At 36.1% G+C, this 24230-nt stretch overlaps 1 protein-coding gene across 17 annotated transcripts in view; it reads right to left on the bottom strand.

Moving 5' to 3' along the window:
* Positions 1–24230, bottom strand: part of ESRRG (estrogen related receptor gamma) — a 406419-nt gene that overhangs the window by 43616 nt on the left and 338573 nt on the right. For all 17 annotated transcript variants that reach the window (XM_037406050.1, XM_037406043.1, XM_037406044.1 and 14 more), the window contains 2 exons: positions 9567–9677; positions 4928–5089 (listed from right to left, as the gene is read on the bottom strand). In XM_037406050.1, coding sequence (XP_037261947.1) covers positions 4928–5089; positions 9567–9677 — 273 coding nt within the window. The remainder of the gene's footprint in view (positions 1–4927; positions 5090–9566; positions 9678–24230) is intronic.

Genomic DNA, 24230 nt, shown 5'->3' on the forward strand with positions numbered 1-24230 from the left:
ATCTACTCCCCTTGCAAAGGGGGATAACAATCCAGAGAAGGATTTGGTCATGAACAGGATGCTGGCTGTAGCTACAACGTATGTGATTATACACAACAGGTAGTTGCAACATATGACTTCAGTCCATCTTCAAAGACCTACTGACATGAATACTACCACGAAGAATTTTTTCTCTGTCATTTAAACACATGCTGTATGTCCACTAAGACGTAGAAAACATAGACAACTACATGCATGAGAACAGGTACATATATACCTAATTCCTATCTACATGGACATACCATATATGTACGCTCTTATGGCTTCTTGAACAGCAGCTTTCCAAAACTGATTACGGTCAACTTTTTCTCTGTACTTTTACCTATGCGGGGTGGTATTTCTGAGACAGATGATGAGAAAAGGGCGTTTTAGAAATGACAGCTCTGCAGCAAATCACGTTCTTGTACAGTATTAGAATGTTAAACTACACCCCTGAGAGCTGCTTTGGAAAGGAAAGCTTAAATATTGTCCTCCACAAAGAGTATGCAGGAACAATAATGTTTCATAAAACATTAACACTAAAATATTCAAAACATTCTTGGATTGGTGCCTTCAAATCATGCTTGTTTTTTTTTTAAAAAAAACAGTACTAGCACTAGTGGTGGTATCAATTTCTAACTATTCCCTTTCTTGAAGACAGTTGCTGCTAGCAAAACGGAGACACAGCCAAAGACAAGCAGGCTTATTTTACTAAATAATGTAACTAGTTATTTTTGATGTATTAGTCTGATTTACTGTTTCCAAACAAATTTTTCATTTTAAGTGCAAAAAGTTGATTTCTATGGTCTGGATGATGTTTTTTCATGCATGCAAATTCTTTAGAGAACATTTTGTCTTCAGCTTCCTGTTATGCACATTTTTAAGAGCTTAATGTTTGCTGCCTCCACTTAATATGAAAGAACATTGCACATTTTTGCTGAATGTCAATGAGATAGTTACATTACAGCAATTGTGCCTAAACGACTCTGATTCTGTGACTAGGTATCAGCAGAATTCCACCTCGTACTGGAAAAGAGTTTAATAAATATAATGCAACCAATACAAAATGGAATCTGCCCAAAATAAAATGCAAAGGATAGGAAACTCCATCACCAATAAACACTGATTTAAGCAGGGCTCTCTTATTTAAAAGAGAAATAAAATAGAAAACTCTTGAGGGGGCTTCACAAATTTATTTAGAACTTATTTAGGTCAGTTAATCGGGGTTTTGTCTCATCAGGCAGGAGACAAAACAGGGTTTGGCCTCTCCCTAAGCACCTTCAGTATTTTACTAACGAAGTTACAGTACATCGGAATATTTTAATCTGACACAAAGAACAACAATAGATCTGACTGCTGGGTTGATAATCTTCTTATCACACCCTGTGAAACCTAGCTCTAATATTTGACTGAGCCTCCATTACTCGGCAACACATTCTAAAAGGCCAACAATGGAGAGAGAATGAAGTGGAGTGTGGAAGTACCTCCATATCTACATAAAAGAGATTAGAGGCGACAGCGTTCCATTTTACAGCTCAATCATATTGTGTTAGCATGCGCTTATCCGAGCGCGGATGAAATTGAAAGAGAAATAAAAAAGAGTCAGGCAGATAGGAACCAGAAAAGCGAGGCATGAGCAATTTCCAAGGATATAAAAGAATGCTAATGGCGGGGCCCTGTCATTCTTAAAAAGGGCTATTAGGGCACCATCATCTGTTCTTGTGCCCTTACGCTCCTCTAACTAAAGTCAAGCATTTCCTAATGCCATTGTGATCTTTTTCTTCTTCAGATAAGACATGGTCATGTTTCATAACAACACACTTTCCATTTATTTGATTTATAAATGCAAGGAGACTAATTCTATTTACTGATAAAGGCTTTCCATATATATTTTTCTTTCAATATTTCCTTTTGTAGACGGCATAGACTTTTTGTTCAATAAAAGCAACTATTGAAATATTTCCAATAGCACAAAAATACTAATGAATTTATAAAAGCAACTGAACTTTATATAATTTGAAAACATTTTTTAATCTATGACTGCAGTGGGAAATGGTTGGCCAGGGCAGAATGCTTATTGCATTGTTACCTTTTTATAGATAATTTCATTAAAAGACTGTCAGAATAGCCAAAACATTATTTTGGTTTCTTCCACAAAGACAAATTTAACTTTGAATTGCAACACTTTACAGGCAAGATCTTTATTAGTTATTAAGCACCTAATATATAAGGGCCTTTAATTATACTGAACCTTAAGAAATCACTATAGAAAAGAAAGATTTGCTGATTGCTGCTTTGCTGTGCTAGGCACAAATTCACTACTGGTATAATTAATCGATTCCAAGAGATTTACACCGAGGATTTACTTAGTCCGCTAAGCTACACTGAACTTTTATGCAATTTGCACCCTTTTTCTAACTCATCCTTTTTCCAATTCTGTTATGTTTCTGCCTACAGTAACATTTGTTAGCTTAGAAAACAGTCGGCTAGCACCAATCCAGGCTCTTCACCAAGCTGTTTTGTGCCAGACATCAGCTGAGCGTAGGCAGTCCAAGTTCAGCAATACTCCATCATTCAAAACCAAGATAGGAAAGCTCATCTCATTTGCCCTTTAGCATGTCAAGCCCTTTTGCATTTTGTTTTTTGTGATCAAATGCCTGACAATAGGCACAGATTTTATCAATGCCCTCTGTTACCAGAAGGCTTATAAAAAGATTGTCTCTATTTCCTGGTTTGGTTAGGGGTTTTCTTCTCACTCCTAAACACAGCCAGGTGAGTAAACTTACCTTAGTGTGGCTTTACCACGGCAGGTGTGTTTTGGAGTTTACCTTGTATAAAAGACTGCCTCATGGCAGGAATGTTCCTTTACTGGTTCAGATCGCAGACTCTAAATTTTCAAGGCCAGTTTACAGCATCCAATACCTTTCCCATGCTAACCAAAGCCATCATTTTAAAGGCTGCTCAGTCTCATCGCTCTGCTTTTCCTATCCCTCCAGCCAAATCAAAGGTACACAACATGATTCACAAATCAAACTGATAAAAGTTCCTCTGCAACTACTAAGAAGCATGACTTGACTTCTTTGAGAGCTACTCTGTTTTGGTTAAAGTGATCCAGGTATCTTCCAAAGATGAAACTCAAACTCACCTACTTAACTCCTTTTGACTTAATTTGGGGTGCTTTATTAGCAACCAGTGTAAGACAAAGTAGCTACTATAATATAGAGTGATGTTTAAATTAGTTTACAATTTGCTTGGGCTCATCTAGAACTGCTCTGAACAAAGCCATTCAGAAATGTCAGCTGTGTTCCTAACCACTGTAACAAATTGTTGCCTGAACGCTGCACACCTAATGACTTCAAATTAGCTTCACTGCAATATTGCCTGACAGTTCGTTACGACTGTTAGCAACATAGCTGGCGTATCATGACCAATAAATTGGTTTCAGTGTGGGCTGGGAAAGGGACTTCCATCAATTTGATTAAAGAAATTACTGTAGCATTCAAAGCATAAAGACAAACTAGTTTAAGGAGACAGAAATAAGTTAACTGTACCAGAAAAACATTGCTTGTGATACAAAAGCTTGTTTATAGACCATTTGTGGTGCAGAGAATGACTCAATTTCAAACACCTCACATACTCACTATTTTAGTCTGTAGGTTGTTGTCTCTCATCTGAAGCAAAATAATGCTCCATAAAGGTACAAATTATTTTATTATTATTATTCTTTGTTAGCGTTCATATTTATCAAAGATGATCCAGAAGCATGTCCCAGTAGAACTGAAGCCTTGTGCACAAGGGAAAAAAAACCAAGACGACTCTTTCTATTTCTTTGCAATTTTTTTTGATACTAGAAATGAAATATATTTAACTTTGATCAACAAACAACTGACTGGACTGTTCATTCTACTAAAAGATATCCCAAAATCACATCTAAAACAAAGGTGATGTATTACTCAGAGAAATTAAAGGTTATCTGTTCTTATGCTCAGTAAGGTTCCACTATCAAAATTAGAAAACAAATGAGCTGGAGCTGATGAAAACACACCAACATGCTCATTCATCTGCTGGACTAGAAAAATACCTTAAGAAAGAAGAAAAAAAGCTGACCTTTTTTGTATGACTTTACCATTTGTGAAAGGTGACAGACTGAGAACCCTGGAGACTCTCTCTAAGTTTGTCTGCTAGCTCACAGAGTGAGGACAAATACCTCAGCGCTGGGCGGAAATGTTATCTGAACAAGTCACTAATGTTCTGAGAAACTACTTTTGCTGACCCCCACTTTTTTTGCTAACAAGAGTGCGTCAGCTTTTATAATATGAACACATTTATATGGTGTAGACCGCAATCCATGTCACGCAGAACAAGGAACTACTAAGCTGTAAGAAGAGATCTTTTGGTACAATTTAGTTCTTTCTACTGAATTGCTGGTACAATTCAGTTCTCACACTGGTTCACTCAATGAAGAGAACAATTCCTCTGTGCCATGCCAAAATATAACCGAATTTTTGCACCTCCTGTGGTCAGTATAAGATAGTGCTGCATTTATGTAACAGAGGAACCAGACTTACATTCAGCTGCCGCTGAATCAGATGAGTACAGAAGGGAGGACTTACACTACCAGGCTAATGCTGTAGATAGCAAGGTATGTTCATCTTAATAATACATGAAACAAATTCATTCACTAAGCAGCATGTAAAACTTATTAACACAGTAACAGTCATAGCAACAATACTACTATTTCCAAGGTAAGATATATTATCATCTAACCTATGTCCTTTGTGAATAATCTGGAGCCATAAGAAAACTTTATGCCTTGTAGTGAGAGAACAAATTGTATTTTTTACCAGAACAGAAGAAGCCATGCAATGATTTCTGCATGTCATCTATTTGCAATAAATACTGTATGTACCTGGAATATGCTTAGCCCATCCAATGATCACCACCAGTTCTCTGTCTGCCAGGTCACAAAGAGTGGTAAGTGCTTTGATGTCACTGTCTGGAACAGTGGGGTCAGGCATAGCATAGATCTTCTCTGGTTCAGCCACGAGCAAATGGGAGACAATCTTGTTATCTGTAAAAATGGTCCAGAACAGTACAAGATCACCAGTAGCATCATTCTACTTTTCAAACACATGGCTCATATTTCAAAGTGTACAAGAATTTTTCTTAAGAATTTGTCTTAAGATAGTAGACCTAATTAAACCCTATTGCAGCTTCATTGGCTTCTGCAAGTGGTTACAGCACAAACAAATCTGATCCGTTAACAATGTTTATCAAGCTAGACAACAATGTTTATCAAGCTAGACATGTATGCTTTTAAGACAGTAAATTTAATGGAATGTAGGAATACACACATGATCACCTCTCTAAAACTGGAATATAAACACTGTAGAAAAAAATTCATTCATTATGATGTATTTTGGACTGTACAAATAGAAAAGTTTTGCCTTCCTTTGCTTACCTGCAACCCCTGCCTTGTCCCCAATAGCAGGTGTATTTTTTGAGCAAGGAACTACCACAAGCAATTAGTCAGTCAATGAAATCTTTGACTTCTGCTATTGATTCCAACTACTGTTCTTTATTTTAGATGTCACTGTTGTCACAAAAATAGTCTCAGGACTTTCTCAGTGCTCATTATCCCACATATCTTACATTATGGGTATCCTGCCTGTACTCTTTGGGGCCCATGCTGTAAAAAAAGTGGGGTGTTGTCTTGTATTTGCTTTTCAGTGAAACACACAAATTCAGAATCATGTATAAGATTAGCTTCTTTAAGTATAAAAATAATGACCTCCTCTCATTTCCAGCTAGGAATAGTACTAAAATCAATGAGAATAAAGAGTGTAATACCAAGGAAAGTGTCAATAGATGCAGACTCTATCTCAGAAAACTGTTTTTGTGCAACGAATGATACTTTATCGTATTCACACACTGGTTATTTTTATCTATATAGCTTTCTCATTCATGTGTTTAATATTAACTTTTTCATCCAGATGACTTGTGAAATCTATTTGGAATAATCAGTTAAGTTATAAGGAAAAGTGAAGAGAAAAAAAAAAGTGTAGAAAAGCCTGGAATATGTACAATACAGTGTTGCTATTTTATATTCCCTAAGTAGGATAAACATAAAATGAACATTACATCCATGTGGAGGCACAATGGAAGTATCTCATCTCTATACAGGAACGTGATTTGTTACTCTGAGAAGGCAGAAGTGAAAAATGGGAAAACAACTAATTCATTAAGCCTCCTAATACAGGATACATTAATATAGTTCTCAATATATTTACATTTTACTTTTCATGGTAGGTAAACCTTGTGACCTCAAATGCACCACCAGAATTTAAAGCCCAAATGGCACCCTTTGGTGAATTTACAAAAATCTGTTCCCCTCATTAGGATAAAGAGTTATGGGGCTTGATATAAAGGGGATTCCACTGCAAGAAGGTGCAAAGTGTTTCCCAACTGCAAATAAAACTGCCAGAATTAGTACCATTTTCCCCTTCCACATATAAGTCACAGGATGGACCACACTGTCCCCCTGTGGGGGAGCTGCAATGGAAGCTGATGGGGATGTGACTTGCCCAGGAGTACCAGAAAGGCTCCCTACCAGCCCATGACAGATTTCCATAAAATACTCACTTGATTCAGATTTCTGATACTTTACTGCTCTTTTGTGACACAGACTCCTTGATTCTGATCTACTGTCTCTACAATTTTTGCCTTATTCCAAATTTCTGTGTCAGAAATTGTGATGTATGTTAGCCCTTCATAAAATAAGTGCAAGAGCCAACTGGAAACCATCACATCAAGTATGTTTTATTACAAGGGGATATATTCATGCTTTATATGAACTGCAGGAACTATGCCAACCGAGTAATTCTTGATCTCAATATTCTACTGATTATCAAACTGATTAATGAGGAATTCTATTCTTATTTAAAGATGACAGATGGTAGTTTTAACTTACGTTCAAAAACAGCCTTTGCACATAATTTCTTTTTGAAACAATCTTTTCATATCCTGTTTAATTTCACACAGAAAACAATCTTTTTGAGTGGGAAAAGATAACATTGCTTCTTTCCAAATCCCAATATTTTTACATGTATTGAAAAGCAGGACAAATAAATCAGGACTTCAATTTTCTGGTTTTTTAACCAGTGATAAATGAATTAAAAAGCACTCACACCCTCACGTTCTGGTTTTCCCCCTGCAAACAGAAGGAATGGCCAAAAAACCTCTTTCATTTTTTTATTAGGTTCCTCACCAATGGCTTTCTGTAGATGATTCAGGAATATTGTACATTGTGATCAGGATTCACAAAATCTCAAATCCTTTTTATTTTTGCAATCAACAAGATCTACAGGCAGGCCATTGGATTCCATGGTGAAGCTGGACAACACAGCAGAGACCAGAAGCAGGTGTAGGAAATATCCTCCAAACACCTGTTCTTTCCCTATAGGGGGAAAAAGCTACATGTAATGGAGCATGCATTAGTACAGACCATAGGAAAATTTTGAATGTACTCAGAAAGCTCCATCACTCAGGAAATTGGATAGCCATGAGCGCTGTTTCTAGGTAAATCTTATTTAATGTTTCCCTAATTAGAATCAATAGAACCCAATTTTCATTCCTGTGCCTCTGTTATGCACAAACTATCAGTCAGGCTCCAGAAAATCTCCCAGGCTACTTCCACACAAAACCGATTCAACTGTTTCGAGTCTTGACACTTATCTGGCAGGATCTGAAAATTAAGTTTTATAAATGTTTGTTACAAAAATGTTTGTAATTAGACGAGCTAAGGAAAACGAAGTGAGGCACTTAGATAATGAGTAATGATTTATAAGGAGGTTAGTTTATCTCAGACAAATGGAGCTTACAGAAACTGGTGTAGTTATCATCTTAAAGGTAACATAATGCACTGCTTTGCAGTAATCTTGGGTTTACACAGAGATTCTTATGCTTCACCTCTGTGCACCAACCTCTGTTCATATTAAAGGGCTTGGGGGTTGTGGGTTGGAATTTTTTTTTTGCCTCTTTGGTCTTGCATTTTTCGGTATGCTAGGCTATCAACATTTCTACTCAATGACAATATCAAGTAAATGAAAAACAGACAATCTGTGCACCCAGGAAAACTAAACCTCTAATGAAATTAAGCATTAGAGTTTATTAAATTTTATTGTATTATCAGAAAGTTTTTATTATAATGTGCAAAATCTGCTTAGTGCAGCCCTAGATTGTATTTACAGAACAGTGGGACAGCTTATGGAGGCTGAGTAGAAGATGCCAGATTGGACAATTGAAGGAATATAATCAGCATAATGTTTTTTGGAAAGGCAAAAGGAAACTATGCCATATGTTCACTTAAGCCTTAATTTTATGTAAAACTGGCTGTTTTTTCTTTGACACAGCTAAAATGCCCTTTCACTTACAGTTCAAAGACTGTTTATTTGCTCTCCAGATCCCCATATGCTCAAACGTGTTGTACACAGCACTGTCCCCTACTGGGGAACAGGAACGGAAACAAATTTCATTTCCCATACAGCCAGGTATTTTCAAGAACCTAAAACTGACACGTGTGTTCTCAGAGGCACAGGGGCAGAGGTAAAGAGGAGAAAAGGAAGAGTCTGCCCTCCTTATTTCTCTGGCTTCTTTCTCTATTTTAGGAGCAAATTAACCTTTTCGGCAGGAGCAACTGGATGCGTGTATTCTCATTTGAATTCGTATGAGTTTACAGTGCTTGATACAGCATGTACGCCTTTGCAGGGTAATACACCAGCCTCTTGCACTACAGCTATAATGCTATTAAATTTACTTCATGGAATTAGTACAGTCGCTGCTTGAGTTTATATAAGCTGCAAAGCAAAACCCCTAACTATTTTTAGTTAATCGCAAAGAGGATGGAACTTGTATTTTAGCAATGAGATGATCATCTCTCGCTCTCTCTCTCTCTCTCTCTTAATTTCAGTCTGGCGAGATACAATCAAGGACATTATTAAAACATAACAAAACAAAGCAAAAAAATGCATGAGGGTACTAGAGCCCAAACTACCAATTTATGCTTGTTATTAGTGTGGCATATTGCTATTTTAATCTAATGCTAGGTAGTGTATTAATCTATAGATATAAATTAATGAGGCTCTTAATATATTTTCATTGGGAGGTTGAGCAGTCAAACTCATTTAGTTAGTGAAAACTACAAAAATCACCTTCTTGTGAAATCTGAAACTAGAAGCTTCAATGAACTAATGATCACAGTATGAACATTTTATGTACCACTGAAAATAAAGATAACCTGTAAATGTAAAATTTGCACTGCATAAACCATCCTTTTATACACTTCCACCTGTGAAAATATTCTTTGTTCAACTCCACTTGAGAAAGATGAGCATATTTAAAACAAAATATGTTAACAGATAAATGGATACAGTGTTCACCGTAATATCTTCTGACCAAACCCTCGTCCCAGTCAGAAGGAGCTTAGTAACAGGGCTAGGAGTCAATACCTTGTGTTCAAAGAGAAATTTTGTGTTATCTGGTGTACTCACATGGCTTTTTTGCTGGCTGAACTAGCTGAGGGTTCAGGTATGGGCTATTCTCTGCATCTATTCTGCGCTTGTACTTCTGGCGACCACCACGTACTCTGTCTAGGCGGACACCTGTATTGGGAAAAATAAGCAAACTTGTAATTAAATACATTAGGAGTATGCCTTTCAAATAACAATCTTCTATCTCACACCATCCAATATTTATTTAAAATGCATGTTTATTTCAAAAAGATTGATTTTAGAAAGCAAGGGAAATCAGCGCTACAAGTATTTGCAAGCCATTCCAACTTTCACAACATAATTTCCTGTTCATTTAAAACCACTTGTTCCTTTTTACATATTATTAAAAACAGCTAACAAGTTCAGCTTCCATTTGAAAGAGTCTGATCGTAAGTAGTCTCTGCCAGAAGCCAAAGTTCAAAGCTGTAATAACCATCACGGATACACAAGGCTAACGTTACGAGCGGAGAAGTACAAAGGACAAGAAGTTTAGAAACAATGACTGCTGTATGTAGTTGAGATAGTCAAAACCAGTACTTTTAATTAACATGGATTAACACGGTCAGAGGATATAAGTATCCTTAGAAAAATAAGAACATATATGTGGCTTAGAGTCCTGAAATGGTTCATGAGGTTTTGAAAGAAATTGTATGGCTGTGCATTTAAGTGTCATCAATGTTGAATTAACATTTGTGTTCTACACCCATATTTTCATTGCTCCAGTAAAGCATTCTGCTATCTGTTTTGTACAGAGATACAGGAGTTTACCTTCCTGAAACAAGCTATAGCTGCTTTCATGGACAAAATGAAAAAAGGAGGGGGGAAAACAGGTCCTATAAAACAATGAAGTATTTTTATTTCCTTCTGAGTCACCCAGGCAGATTTCCAGACAACCAGGATGAATGTCAGTATAACCAAGTAGTAACATAACACTGAAGTTGAAAAACTTGGCACATATGCAGGGCAACAGGACAAGTAATACCAAGTGTAAAATTTGTCCCTGATGACATGGATTTAACTAGACAAGAATGCAAGGACACATTACATATCAATGATTCCTGTGAGCGATGTAATAAAGCACAGCTCACTTTATCACTTTTCTTTTCATTGTCTATTTTAGCTCTTCTCCTTCTATTTATCTTTTCTATTGCCATTATTGTGCCCTACTCTACTACTTCCCATCTCCCTAGTCTCTCCCTTGCAGGAAATACCTCCAGAACTGGCTTCTGGACAGCAGAGAAGCCACCACCAAAGAAGTTACAGTTTATGTGCACAGCAAGAATATAGCACAGAGCTCACGCGCTGCCCATGGACCTGCACCAGTAGCACAGTCTAGTTACCAGGAAACATCTGTCAGTCCTCTTTCATCCTCAAAAACCAGAGAGGATTGGTTGGGTTTTGGTGAAGCAAAGCCATTTTGCCAACTAGCCAGAAATCCAAAGCCAACTCCTGTAGCGTTGGGTTTTTTTCTTCTTCTGTTATATTTATTGGGTTTTTTTCCTTTTATTTTCCTGTTCTGTTTCCTGCTCTCCTAGCTGGCACTAAGCTAACACACCAAAACACTCACTAGCTGACCCAAGGAAGACATTTAGAGCGTTTAGAGATCCAGTTCTGTGCTCCTCTACCAGCAGGGAGGGCTTTGTGTGCATGGGGTTCTCATTCGCCCAGACGGACTGTTGGTATCTATAAATGTTAGTAACACAGGAGATACTTGGCTTAAGGACACAACCAATGTCTGCAACTCTAATGCAGTAAATTGTTTACAACAGTGCCCAATAATTTTTGCTCACCAGGAAAGTGGGTAATGATCACCTCTAACAGTGAAATTTCATTTGGTTTCCTGCAGAAGGCTGTATTTCACTCCCTCAAACTCAAGAAGTATATTTATCATTGTATGTTACAGATTATATTTTTTGTGAATCACATTATATAAATAATAAACCAAATCAACCACATATCCAAAAAGGTCAGTGAATAACTAAGAATGAAATCTTATTTATGGTATTTACCTTTATCACTGCCAAACTTGTGACTGATCTGTGGTCTAAGCTATTTGATAAAATTCATGGTGATTCAATCAACAAAACATGGTTGTTTTTTGTTTTTAAAATTATACTTAGAAATGCATGAACTACAAAACCACTTAAAAAATTTATAGTCCAAAGCTTTTCAAAGCTAATGATAACTCAGTGTTCTCCACCCTTGAATCAAGAGTTTGTGCTACACCTGAAACAAATGACATCCAGGACAATACTTTGCCTTAAAAATAAATAGCAAAAGATCAACATTTGACAGTTAAACATTCAGAAATAGGGAAAGGATTAGAACAAGCCACATGCAATATTGGTGGGATTATGAAAAAGACTGCCCAACATTTGAAGAAAAATAGATAGAAAAGGATTTCTGCATAATTCAGATGCCATCCTTCTTTCTGCTTGGGAGCAGATTTCATAGTGATAAAAGATGGATAGCATCAGACAGAAGTATGTTTAATCAAAAAGTAATGGAACTGAAGCTTAAATTAAAATAATATAAATCTACCAAGATGAACAATTTTTTTTACCTCCTTTGCAATTGCTGAGGTACACATTCAAGCCATTCCCACACTCAGTGGAAGGAAATACAGACAAATGTCAAAACAGTAAAATTATATATATATACCCATGCACTCATCTATTATAAATAGCTGTACCTGTAAATATGGCTACTTAAATTTTTTTATTAGAAAAACATTATAGTTCTAAATAACTGGAAAGTAAGAGTACTGCATATTCTAGAATCACACAAAACTATAGCTAATTTAAATTCTAATGTAAAAGCATTTTACATAATACCAATTTTAATGTAAAAGCATAACATAATACCAACAGAATACAAATTAGAGGTTTATAACCCTTTCATTAAAACTGATACAGAGTTTAGGTCTGAAGCTTTCCTCACTCCAAGTACCACCCCAAAGTAGCTACTTTATAATTGATTTCTGATAATCTAACACACCCTAAGCAGTATTTTACTTTCCAGAGTATTTACAGAAGTAAACACAATGCAGGACACCGTTAAGAAAGTATACCCATCCCACATTCCATCGGAGCGTTGGACTGTGGTGGGCAGCCAGCTGAAACCCAGAGGTTCCTGTGTCTATGCATGCATTTCCCCACAACTCTGATAGCTTGTAGGAGAGAATTTATTACATAAAGATATATTCATCTGCTCTCAAGACAGTAATCACTGATGCCTTCTTCATCAGAAAAACAAAGGGAAGAAAGAAAAACAACGTTGTCCACAAAGATCTTCATTTGGGGTGGAAGGAGATTAACATCTCGATCAGAAGAAATTGCTACAATTCAACACACAGTCTATACTCCGGGCTATTAAGGGGGATACTGTGGTGTCTAGCTAGCGTACAGGGAGACGTCAGGCAGACCTCTGCTTTAGCTCTGCTGTGCCTGTGGCTTGCCAGCGTCTTCAGCAACTTGGTTCATTCACCCTATATTCCTCAACCATAAAGTGAAAAGAAAGATATCCACTCCACCTATATAAACTCATGTCACATGTACAATGAATTGCACTGTACGTATTATCATTGCAGTTATTTAGGATGAAAACATCCATTAATGTCACCGAACAAAGCTCCACTGAAGACAAGCAAGTTCATTCTCCACATTCCCCAACACTTAATTTCATTTCAAAATTTAACAAAAAAACAAAAACAAAAGACCTTGTAAGAAAAATAGGGATGACCGCAGGGTACAAATAAAAAGAATAACATTGCTACCAGTGACGGTATTAACTACTGTCAACAGCCAGGTGCAACACATTCACTTTACATCTTAGGACAAGCACACGTTGTGAACGGATCTGGTCAGGATTGATGGGTAGTCACACATTTTTACATGAATTGCAAAGCTCAGAAGACAAGGATTAGAGTAGAACTGTAATGAACAGAAAGACAGAAACTATGTAAATCAATGCAATAACTACTTTTTTAAAAGAAAGCAATTACACATACTAATACAACATAAGAATTTCGCCAGTTGGCCTTACAGGAAAAGAAATGTCATAGTCATTATACAAGCTTCTACAAAAAAAGTTCACCTCCTAGTTCCTCACACAATCTTCATGTGATTTCTATCAAATACTTACCAACAACAAAATTATATTGGGCAATTACTCTAAAGTGAAAGCATCCACAGTCTTGAACAAAAATAACTGAAGACTAGAGATGATGTACAAAATGAGCTACTCATCAGGTACTTCAATCTAAACAAACCTAGTATCAGCAAACCTGAACTCTGTTTCCTCTGTATTTCCTCATCTGTTCCTCTCTCACAAGAGATGCAAATCATTATTCCTATTCTGTAGTCCTTTTCTCACACTACCTTGAAGCCCTCACATGGGACAGGTACCCACTGTGACTGGTGCTATATAATCAAAAGATTGCCCTTACCCCAATATATCATTCTTTTTGCAGTTCAGGTCCTCAGTACGATAATCCTGTTTAACCATGTCATCCCATTTTCCATACCGATCCAAGCCACATCCAATGTATACTATTTACTCCTTTACAACCTACTTCTTTTCCATCCCCTCCTTCTTACCTTGGCTACAAGCCCCCAGTGTTCTTCTGTCCACTTATCCCACAAACATTCTTGTCCTTTCACAGAGTTCTATACTCACAGGGAATTCTCAGGCTACACTGGAACACATCAGCCCAGTCCTTCAAATCAAGGCCTACCAACACCAGGACTGCCTTTAAGAAATCCATCACTACCTATCGTTGGGGAGAGCTTTATGTGTTGGAAAAAATAAATCTAGTTCACTTAAATATGAACTAATATCTGAATAACTCAAAATAACTATATATTTTAAAAATAAAATAAATAAATAAAAACTCTCTCTCTACCTTCCAGTACACCAGTAAAGAACCAGTTTGAGATCAGAACCACATCTGCACAATTTCCTAGGGAAATTCCAAATTATGCTCCCTTTCCACATGCCCTACTTATGAGAGACTTATGGCAAGCAGTTATGTTATGTTGTCCACAGATGCCATTTTCGCAAACTCCACCTCTAAAACGGCATTCAGTATGTACCAAATATATTCCTATCTAATTTTTTGAGACATGTGTATTACCCATTTTCTACAGGTGTAAGATTTCCAGCATTGCCTTAAATTTTACAGTGAGACCAGGAAGAATTGATACCTACGTAACTGCATCTTGCTGAGCTTTAGAAGAACATCAGTAGCAGAGGCCAAATAAACAGATTCACAGCACAACTAGAAAAAGGGAAAAAAACAATGGCAGGTTCTGATGTGGTTCTCCTTTGGGACACGGTCTTGGTAACAGTGTTTCAGTTCACTTGAACATACCCTGATTATTTGTAAGTTTGCTGAGTAAGCTTGAGTGAATATCATGAACTCTGGGTTTTGCTTTCATTCACATACAACAGGAAAATCAGTTCATTTTTCCACCATGAACACAGACAGAATGTACTTTTAAGAATGCACGGTCATCTGGTTACTCTTTAGACAATTCAGTCATCTCTGTAGTTTGCGATTAGAGCAGTGTGAGGCCAGTGCCTTAATCCTACAGTCTGAAAGATCTGTCGTGGAAAAAATACTTCCACTTCAAACCCCAAAAGAGTGCTCTCAATGAAGTAACGCAGCATGAAGAAAAAATATAACACAAGCTATCTTTTCTTCTGGATCTACATATTTAGTTTATGTACTGAATTATAAGGATGCCAGACAGCTTCTGAAATCAGTTTACAAAGTATTTGGATGATAACATATGCAGGAAAAAATTCAGCTAGAGATGTAAAATATGTGTCCATTAGGCAGGTAGTATTCTGAAAACAGAGCCCTAAGTCATCAAAGAAGGTAAAAGCTATGACTCACATTAAAGCTTTCCTGATCTACAGCTGAATTAACAATTAGCAGGGGAAGGCTTTAGCGTTTTGTCTTCTGATAGCTATCTGCACTATTAAACACATTACTTAGTGTAGCATAGAAAGTCTAAAAATCATCCTCCTACTTTGCATTCAGCCAGTACCAAAAAGTATTTGTTAATATGGGATAAAATTGGCTGTCCTCAAGAGATGCCTATAAAACAACTTAGTTCATGAAGCAGCCCATATAATGGACTGAAGGAAAAAACAGTGTTTATTACTATAATACCTGACTTGCTCTGTGACTGTAAGTTGCTTAATTTATCTGTTCCCCTGACAAAGATTAGCAAAAAACAGTTTATTATACAAGGGGGGGGGGGGGGGGGGGGAAGAGAGAAAAATATTGCTTTTGTAAAACAATTGTTTTGAACCAATGTTTCACTGAAGATTTTGCTTATGTTTAATAATCAAAAATGTTTCTAGGCAACCAAATGTAAGCAACAATTTGGAAAATTCATTTATTCTGAGAGGAGGGGATGAGAAGGCTGGATTTTGGCAAAGGAACTGAAAGAAAAAAAATTCTCTTTGGTTAAAGCCCAGAGGTTTTTTCTTTCTCCGTTTGACAAAAGAACTGATAAATGTGTTACTTACACAGCTCAGTACTCAACCTCTCTTGAAAGGAACATTAACTTTGCATGAACTAATCATCTACACGCTGAATTTTTGTGCACTGTCATTTATGCATTAAAACATAAAAGAACATGCAAAAAATCCACTTAGTTTTCCCATGCAAATGAGATTTTGTGTAAATAAATTCTATTATTTCTTAGCGCAAGTGATTTTCATTGAAGAACAGTCCATAAACAAAGATGTTCACACGAAGAAAATGTGGCATAGAATGTTTAAGAGTATTACCGTTGCTTTACAATTTTTAATGGTTCCACATGAAGCTAAGTATCCTAATCTGTGACACTCACAAATACAAATTAGGTCACACGCAACAGGTGACAAGTTTTAATTGAATGTCTTCTGTCTGCAATTCTGACAAAAGGTGAATGGAAATAAATGAGTCTGGCAAGACAGCCCTGAGCCTTACAATACCCAATATCTCATTATTTTTAAACAGCTATCTATAAACTGATGCTGACAAGCCTTGAACCTTTTATTTCTGTTCAAGAAGAGGTGAATGTGCAGAAAGAAAAGAGGAAAAAAAAAAAAAAAACCAAAACAGGACAGCTACTGTTGCATTAAGCTTGCAATACTCATTATTAGCTTTCAAATATTATAAAAGAATACCTTTTACACTTCATGTAAGAACTTATAGAAAAACCTTTTTCTTTTCTGGAAGAGATACACTCTATGCACTCAGTTCCTAGTGCCTAAATTTGAACTTTTCTGAGCGTTATACTACCAGAACTTCATCAGAATTATGCTAGACTCATGCCGATTTTAAAAAGACTGAAATTAGGCCACTAAATACAGGCTACAAAAATTCCCCTTCTTCTCCTTTACTTTTCCAAAGTGAGCCTATGTTGCAGCAAAGCGTGCGCATTTGCAAACTGTGAAGGGAAGCAATGCAGAACTAAGATTATGAATATATAAAACCCCTGACGTTTCTGAAATGAAACCCGGACCATCACATAATACTTCTCTCCTCATCACGTGGGCTACTAATACACTAATAACTAGGTTGCAGTGTGAAATACTGCAAAAGCTTTTATGAATAACACAGAAAATACTGTTGCTAATTTCACCATTAAATTTCATGCCAACATGCCTATGTATCATAAGCATACTATATGACAGTATATGTTTGGGGTTTTTTTAAATTATGCAAACATTATCCTGGGACAAAGTATAAGAATAAATAATGGCAACCGATCACTAACTAAATACCACAGTTCTTACCTTAATTTATTTAAATATAGTTACACAAGATGCTATCTTGTTTCAGAGTTCAAATTACGACCAATTTAATGAAGTGGAGCTTGCTGGGCTGTAAAGTCATTACTGCATCAATACACTTGTAACCATTACTTTAAGGTGACAAGTGCAGACTTGGGAAAGTCAGCTTGGCTGACGATCCAAGGAGAGGGCATGGAACGCGAGCAGACAGAAAGGTCAAAAAGTAAGTTTGAGCAAGGCCACTCCAATGACTGAAGGTCAAAAGCAGGCCTTTATTCTAGATCACATCACCAGAGCTTATAAAGAATTCAAGAGCTATGCTAGTGACAACTCTAATAGAAAAGAAGTCTGACTGAAGTTCTGGACCATTTGCTGGTGACTCTCAAGAGAGATGGGAAGATCAAAATGAAATGCATTGTAATAATTGGACTGTGAAGTACCAGTAGCATGAATCAAGATCTCAATACCCTTTTCAGATACAATAATGTGCAGTTTCACAGTATTTCAGTTAGTGACTTGGATGATGTGGGATTCTGGAATTAATCTGAGATCCAGAAGTCACAGGAAAGTTCTTAATAGTGTGAGTTGAAACAGTTATATAAAATCTTATCGGTCCTACTGGGACAGCTTGCTTAGAATTAGGATGTCTGTCTAAAGGAAGTGATTTCGTTTTGCTGGAACAGAACCAGAGAAAATAAAAGGATCACTCTCATCATACTAGAGCTTTAAATCAGATGTACAACTCACTGAAATATAAAGTTTTTACCCTAACAAACATGTTTCCCTAAGTTTGGGTTTTGTTCTCTCCTATTGTCCTGTACTTTTTTTCTTCTTTTTTTTTCTTTTTGTTTGGGGGGGGGGGGACGACACAACAAAATCTTTCTCATCTTCAACCAGTAGCCAGTCTGTGCTGAACTCTACAAGAGTAAGACAAGCAAAATTAGTTTCCAAATTGCACTCACCTGGCAAAGAAAGAAAAACTTACTCTTGCAGTTAAGGTGGCCTTATATTGCCAGTTGAATCTTAATTGGCCTTAGTGCAAAAATCTGTGTTCTCACAAAATTTTAGACTTCTCCAAGGCTTTTTCAAGAAAAAAGCATTTCAACTTTGTGTTTTCTCTTAGCACACCCATAACGATGCTAAGTATCTCTGCAAACTTTCTCATATTTATGTATTGAGTAATTACGAACTGTACTTTTGCGGGTGAAGAACTATGCAATTCTTCCCTGCTTCTTTTATTCTTTAGAAGAGTAAGACAATGATCTGTGGAACCTCATCAGTTTCATACATCATCCTTCAAGCCTTCTCAAAAGGTATGGCAGAATTCTGAATTTATTCCCTCTTTCTTCCGCATGCTATTTTATGGCACTGCAAAATCTAGACCAGGTGGCACAATGGGAAAACAGCCCAAGAAGCTTGCATTATGTCTCAGCCTCTGACTAGGGATAGCACATTTTTAGGAACATTATATCTTAGAATTATTTATATTCTTAAGTATACTTCACCAATTTTAGCTCTACAAAAGACTGTATTGGAAACTAGAGTATCTAAAGTAATTTAGTGAACGCACGCCAGCCTGATGCTAAAAAGAACAGGGTATTTTTAAACACAAGCATCAACTTTATATACAATGTGGGCTTGAAAAATGTGATAGATATTCTTACATTTTGGCTTTACTTTTTGCAGCTAAAATATGAACATTTTGTCTTCTGTATTGTTATTTTTGCAAATATGCTCAGGATTAGATATAAGCTACCCAACAGGGTTTCATTTGGAGTCTCAGAGTACTCTTGCAATACAATTACAGGATAATTCTAACTTCAAGATAAAAGAAGATCTTGTATTACTAGTTTCAGGTGTCTTTGACAAATGATACAGCTTTTCTGTACTTTGCTCTTCCTGTCTATGTACCGTAACTTTCTGTTCCTTAAATTTCTACCTGGTACAAGAGTAAGGTTCAACAGTGACTTATATGAGCTCATAGTGCAGACAGGCACATTTTATGACAGTGAGGAATTCAAAATTCCTGGTCTCTAGTCCCTTTCTGACTTCTCTGAGCAGTTGCTTATTTTAAAAAAGGGAAACCTTATCTACTACTTAAGACACGAAAAATACAATGATCCAGGTTAATGTGTTCAGACTGGAAGGTACCAACATACCACATGACAGCATCTTCCTGTGCAGCGCTGCCTCTGCCAGAAAATCTCAGAGTTAATGCGGAAGAATAAATTCAAGGTTTTTTTGTTTCACTATTTGCAGTGGGTTAAAATGATAATTGTTCAACCACAAAACTAAAACTTCAAAATTAAGTGGCTAGATGGACATCAAATCAAGACACAGCATAGTAAAATAACAAAAATAATGTAAAAAGCTGATGTGGTGGAATTGCTTCCTATTACTGTTATCTTGTGGCATTACGTTGGAAGGTGGAAACAAAGGGAGAAACGTTCTCTGCGTATATTATAGTTTCTGGAGGTGGCAGGTAAACACATTCCAATGTGTGCAGCTTAATGAACACTGGGAAAAAAAGCACTCCGGAAGAAAGTATTTGTCTCTTCCTCAAAAAAAGTTGGGCAGTAGTGTATCTAATGAGTATAAAGGTAGAGTCTGTAAAAGACCCTGATAATTTATTCACAAAACTGTATTAAGTAAGCAACAGAAAAATAAATTAATTAGACTAACACCTTATAAATAGTGTTCTATAATTTCTGGTCGTGACAGTAACATCTTCAGGAAGTCCTGCAAGAGCATTAGCGCAGAATATTTTTGTGTACAATGTGCTACAATGAATCTGAAACTCCCCCCTGTATTAAGGAATGTAATTGATGTGTCCTTAATATTACTTTCAAATATTTATTCAGAGGCTAAAACCAGCAAAATAATTTTTAGTTCAGAATTAAAAATCTGTCTGCAAAGTTTCTTACAGCAGAGAGAAATGAGGGTACTATAGTACTTTATCATAGCTGCTCATTGTGCAAATGTATTTGTCTGCATATACATTCTTACATATGTGAGAAGTATTCAAAGTCACAGACCAAACCGGTATATAAAATCAAAATGTTGTAACATTAAATCCCCATTGTGTTTGACTAAAAATCACCTGATACTGAACTCGTGAGTGATCCACCCAAAATGGCCTAGCCAGAAAGGGATTTTATAAATGGCCTTTACTGAGGCTCACAATGCCATCCACAGAACTCTGCTCAAGAAATAAATATTTGTATTTTATACAGAATGCACAAACGTTTGTCCCAGTATTTTCCAGAGTACTGGGAATACTGCAGGTGTCAGTGGAAGACCTGACTGAAGGGATGCTGTCAACACAATTAAAGTGTTTATATTTAAATATATACTTGTGTATTTACATAACATTATTGAAAAAAAAGTTTTAAAAATGCCTTTTTCTTTTGTCTTTTACACAACCTTTTCCCCTGTTGTTTCATGAATATCAGTATTAAAGAATTGTGTATATATGAGAATCAAAGAGTGAAACTGAGGAGAAAAGCCCAAAACTAATTAATCCAGTTTTAATGCTAAAATTTAGTGACAAGCAAAACAGAAAAATTTAAATAATGTTAAAATTATTTAATTTACAAAAGAACGCTCTGGTCCCTCGAATTATATGGACAGATCTATATAGTATATAAAAGTATCAGATCTGGTGAAACATTGTTAAGATTAAAAAATGCACAGTATTTTTTTTAACCTCTCATGTTCACTTCTTTTTTCCCTTAACACAAAAAAGACTGTAAAACTCCTGTACATATATATTTATAAAAATCCTAAGATAGTATATGGCTTTACCAGATAAAGCCTGAAAAGAACACCAGATTAAATTTTTACAATTCCTATAACAAGTGTATACATTCCGTGTTTCGTCTGGGTAAAGCAATGGAAAAGAAAATGAAACACAAGGAGTTAACAGGTACAGGCAAAGTTCTGTGGACATAAATTAAAAAAATGTAAGGAACTCTTCCTTTTGAATTTTAAGTATTCTCCTGAATGTATTTAACACTTCATTCATGCCCAGAATGTAACTGATTTATACATTAGCTCATATATCCTGCCAGCCTCATGACCTGACATACTGCCTAGTGTGCTGGAGTGGCAGGTTATCCTGTTTGTGGCCTCTGCAACTCCTCTTGAGGCAATACTTGAGCAATTAATGGAAAGTTTATTAATTAAATTACTTTATTGATACTACCGCTAGAAGCTTTCCATAAAAAAGCATAATGGTTAGCCTGCATATCAACTATTCTTTCATAGTTAGCACTAGGAGAGGATCAGAGACAATGCAGAAAATCCAGACTTTTTGATTGTCCATAATGTTGTGCAAAATTAATAAAAGGTAAATTGATTTCACTTTAATAAAAGACAATTCATTTTGAAAAAATTAGACACTATACTCAGATTATAAAATGCCCCCACTCTAAAACAGCAACAATTTTCATCTAATCTCATAGGCAACGTTGGGACTTTGGGAAATGGGTTAATAAATTCTAGTTTTCTAAACCAGGCAGACTGATTTACTGCAAACTTCCCCCATTACAGTTACAGTAGGTGTCTATCAAATTGCTTATGAGAACAAATTTATGGAAAATATCCAAGAGTAATGCTTTGTTCTTATTAAAATACATGAATATGTATGTAATTTCAGCCAGACTAAATGAACGAAACAAAACAAAAAGAAAGAGAAAAAAGGTCAACAATTGTTGTCATGAAAACTATTCTTTTCCACAAGAAAAAATTCCTCCCTGTTAAAAATGCATTTATATAGAAGATGTTTGTCTGAGGAAGATATTTTTGCTTAAATTGTAATGGCAACTGCTATGCAGGAAAACCACACAAAGTGTACAAGGGTATGTTAATATAAGTAATTGAGGCTACATAATTACATAAACATTATTTAAAAGAGGAAATAAAGCATAAAATTTCCTCATCCCCAGGATTTATTTTCATGCAGAACTTTAACAGATGCAGAATTAAAAAAAAAAAAAAAAAAGATTTAGTTTTAAGTCAATAATTCCTGACAAGCACAGTCTATTTAAATTGGCACACGCTTACCCTTTTGAATGCAGATCTCAATGGGAGCATTCACTGTGTGCAATGCTAAACAAACACATATTTTATTTTTCTAGGGGCCATAAAAAGAATATCCACCAAACAGGAGACTAAGATCTCACTCAATGCACTGCATATCTTGCATAATTCTACTGAAGGCTGTACATTTCTCCACAAACATCCTACTTCTAAGGGCAGGAAGAGCAAGCAATGTATTTTCATAGACTTTGTGGTTTTTCCAAATACTGTGTTCCTTTCGAAGTTTTCTGCTTTCTCTATTTCTCTCCCAAAGTTCTCCCCGCCACCCCCACCCCCCATTAGAACACATACATCAGACTCATTCTTTCTTTCTTTCTTTTTTCTTTGAAACATATAACTATACATTTTTATCTGCTTCTCATTCCTATGGGCCATGACATCCAGTTTGAAAGACATTAAGGCTAAAACAAAAGCAGAATTCACTGGGTAAAAATATGAGAGGTTATATAGCCTAATGAAACAAACCCACAAACAGAAACCTAGAGAAATAATTCAGCATATTTATAACTAGCATCCACAAAACACATGTGTATAATCCTCTCACCAAGGATAGTTTTTGAGCAACTTAACCATGAAGGGTACATACCAGTCATTCCGAAACTGTGTTTGTGACACCTGCTGCAACATCCAAGTCTCTTATTGTCATCATACTCTCAGTATGAGAAGAGACTTACCATACTATTTCACCATAAAATTCACTAACAATTGAATTATATTTCACTTTCATCAGAAACCTAAAATTTCTAGTAGAAAGAAACTTGGGACATATTATGAAGCACCTTTCCCAATGACAAATACTGTTCTTTCACCTATTACTGTGTATGTTCCTCCTGCCGTATTTTAACAGGGGATTCCTTTGGCCGTTCTTTTTTTTTGTTTGTTTGGGGTTTTTTTAATTGAAATATTAATAGTTTTGAATTAGTACGGATTGCCTTCAGAAGCAATCATTTCAATAGAAGTTTTCCTAACACTGTTTTGCAATTTTAAGTTTACTTTCTGCTTTTTAAAGTATTCTCCTGTCCATATAGTCAAAGTATACAGGCTAGTTCACGTAAGATTTTACTTGAAACTTTCATATACATTTGCTATGATATTAAAGACATTAAAATTCTTAGGTCACGAGCGGACAATCACAGCTCAAAATATTCATGCAAAGTAGAAATAAACCACATGAAAAATATTTACTTGATACAATTGCCAAGAGTATGCAAAATGCTCTTAGCATAATCATCACTTAGTTTTAAGGCTTCTTTAGTTCCTTTGAAAGTCAGATTATGAAACTATAATCTATATCTAAAAAGAAGATATGTATGATTTGTTTTTATTACTAATCCATGCTTCTTGATCTGACCAAAGAAAGCACAAAAGAAACAGATGCACATATATGTAAGTTCTAACTTCTTAACTGGATATAAAGGGCAGTCAAATCGTTCTTGAATATAAATGAGTTCCCTGGGTCCTGTGAGTTCTCCATTAAAAATGTAATTGCTGACACCTCTGTGATCGGGGAAACAGACACAGGCTTACAGAAAAAGGAGATGACATGATCCCCAATGTGCTGCAGTGGGTACGCTTCTGGTTCTCCAGCAGGAACTCTTCAGAGAAAGATCACCAACGGCTGCGTGTAGTTTGCACATTGCAGTGTAACTCAAATTACACTGCATTGCTTTATGATTAATAAAAGCTAAGAGTTGAAATTCCTTACTCATTCTTTTATCGTGCCTTACGCAGGTGATCCTTCAATACCAATACAGGAGACTGAACACAAAG

The sequence above is a fragment of the Falco rusticolus genome, chromosome 12 (assembly GCF_015220075.1).
Source record: "Falco rusticolus isolate bFalRus1 chromosome 12, bFalRus1.pri, whole genome shotgun sequence".
Classification (NCBI taxonomy): domain Eukaryota; kingdom Metazoa; phylum Chordata; class Aves; order Falconiformes; family Falconidae; genus Falco; species Falco rusticolus.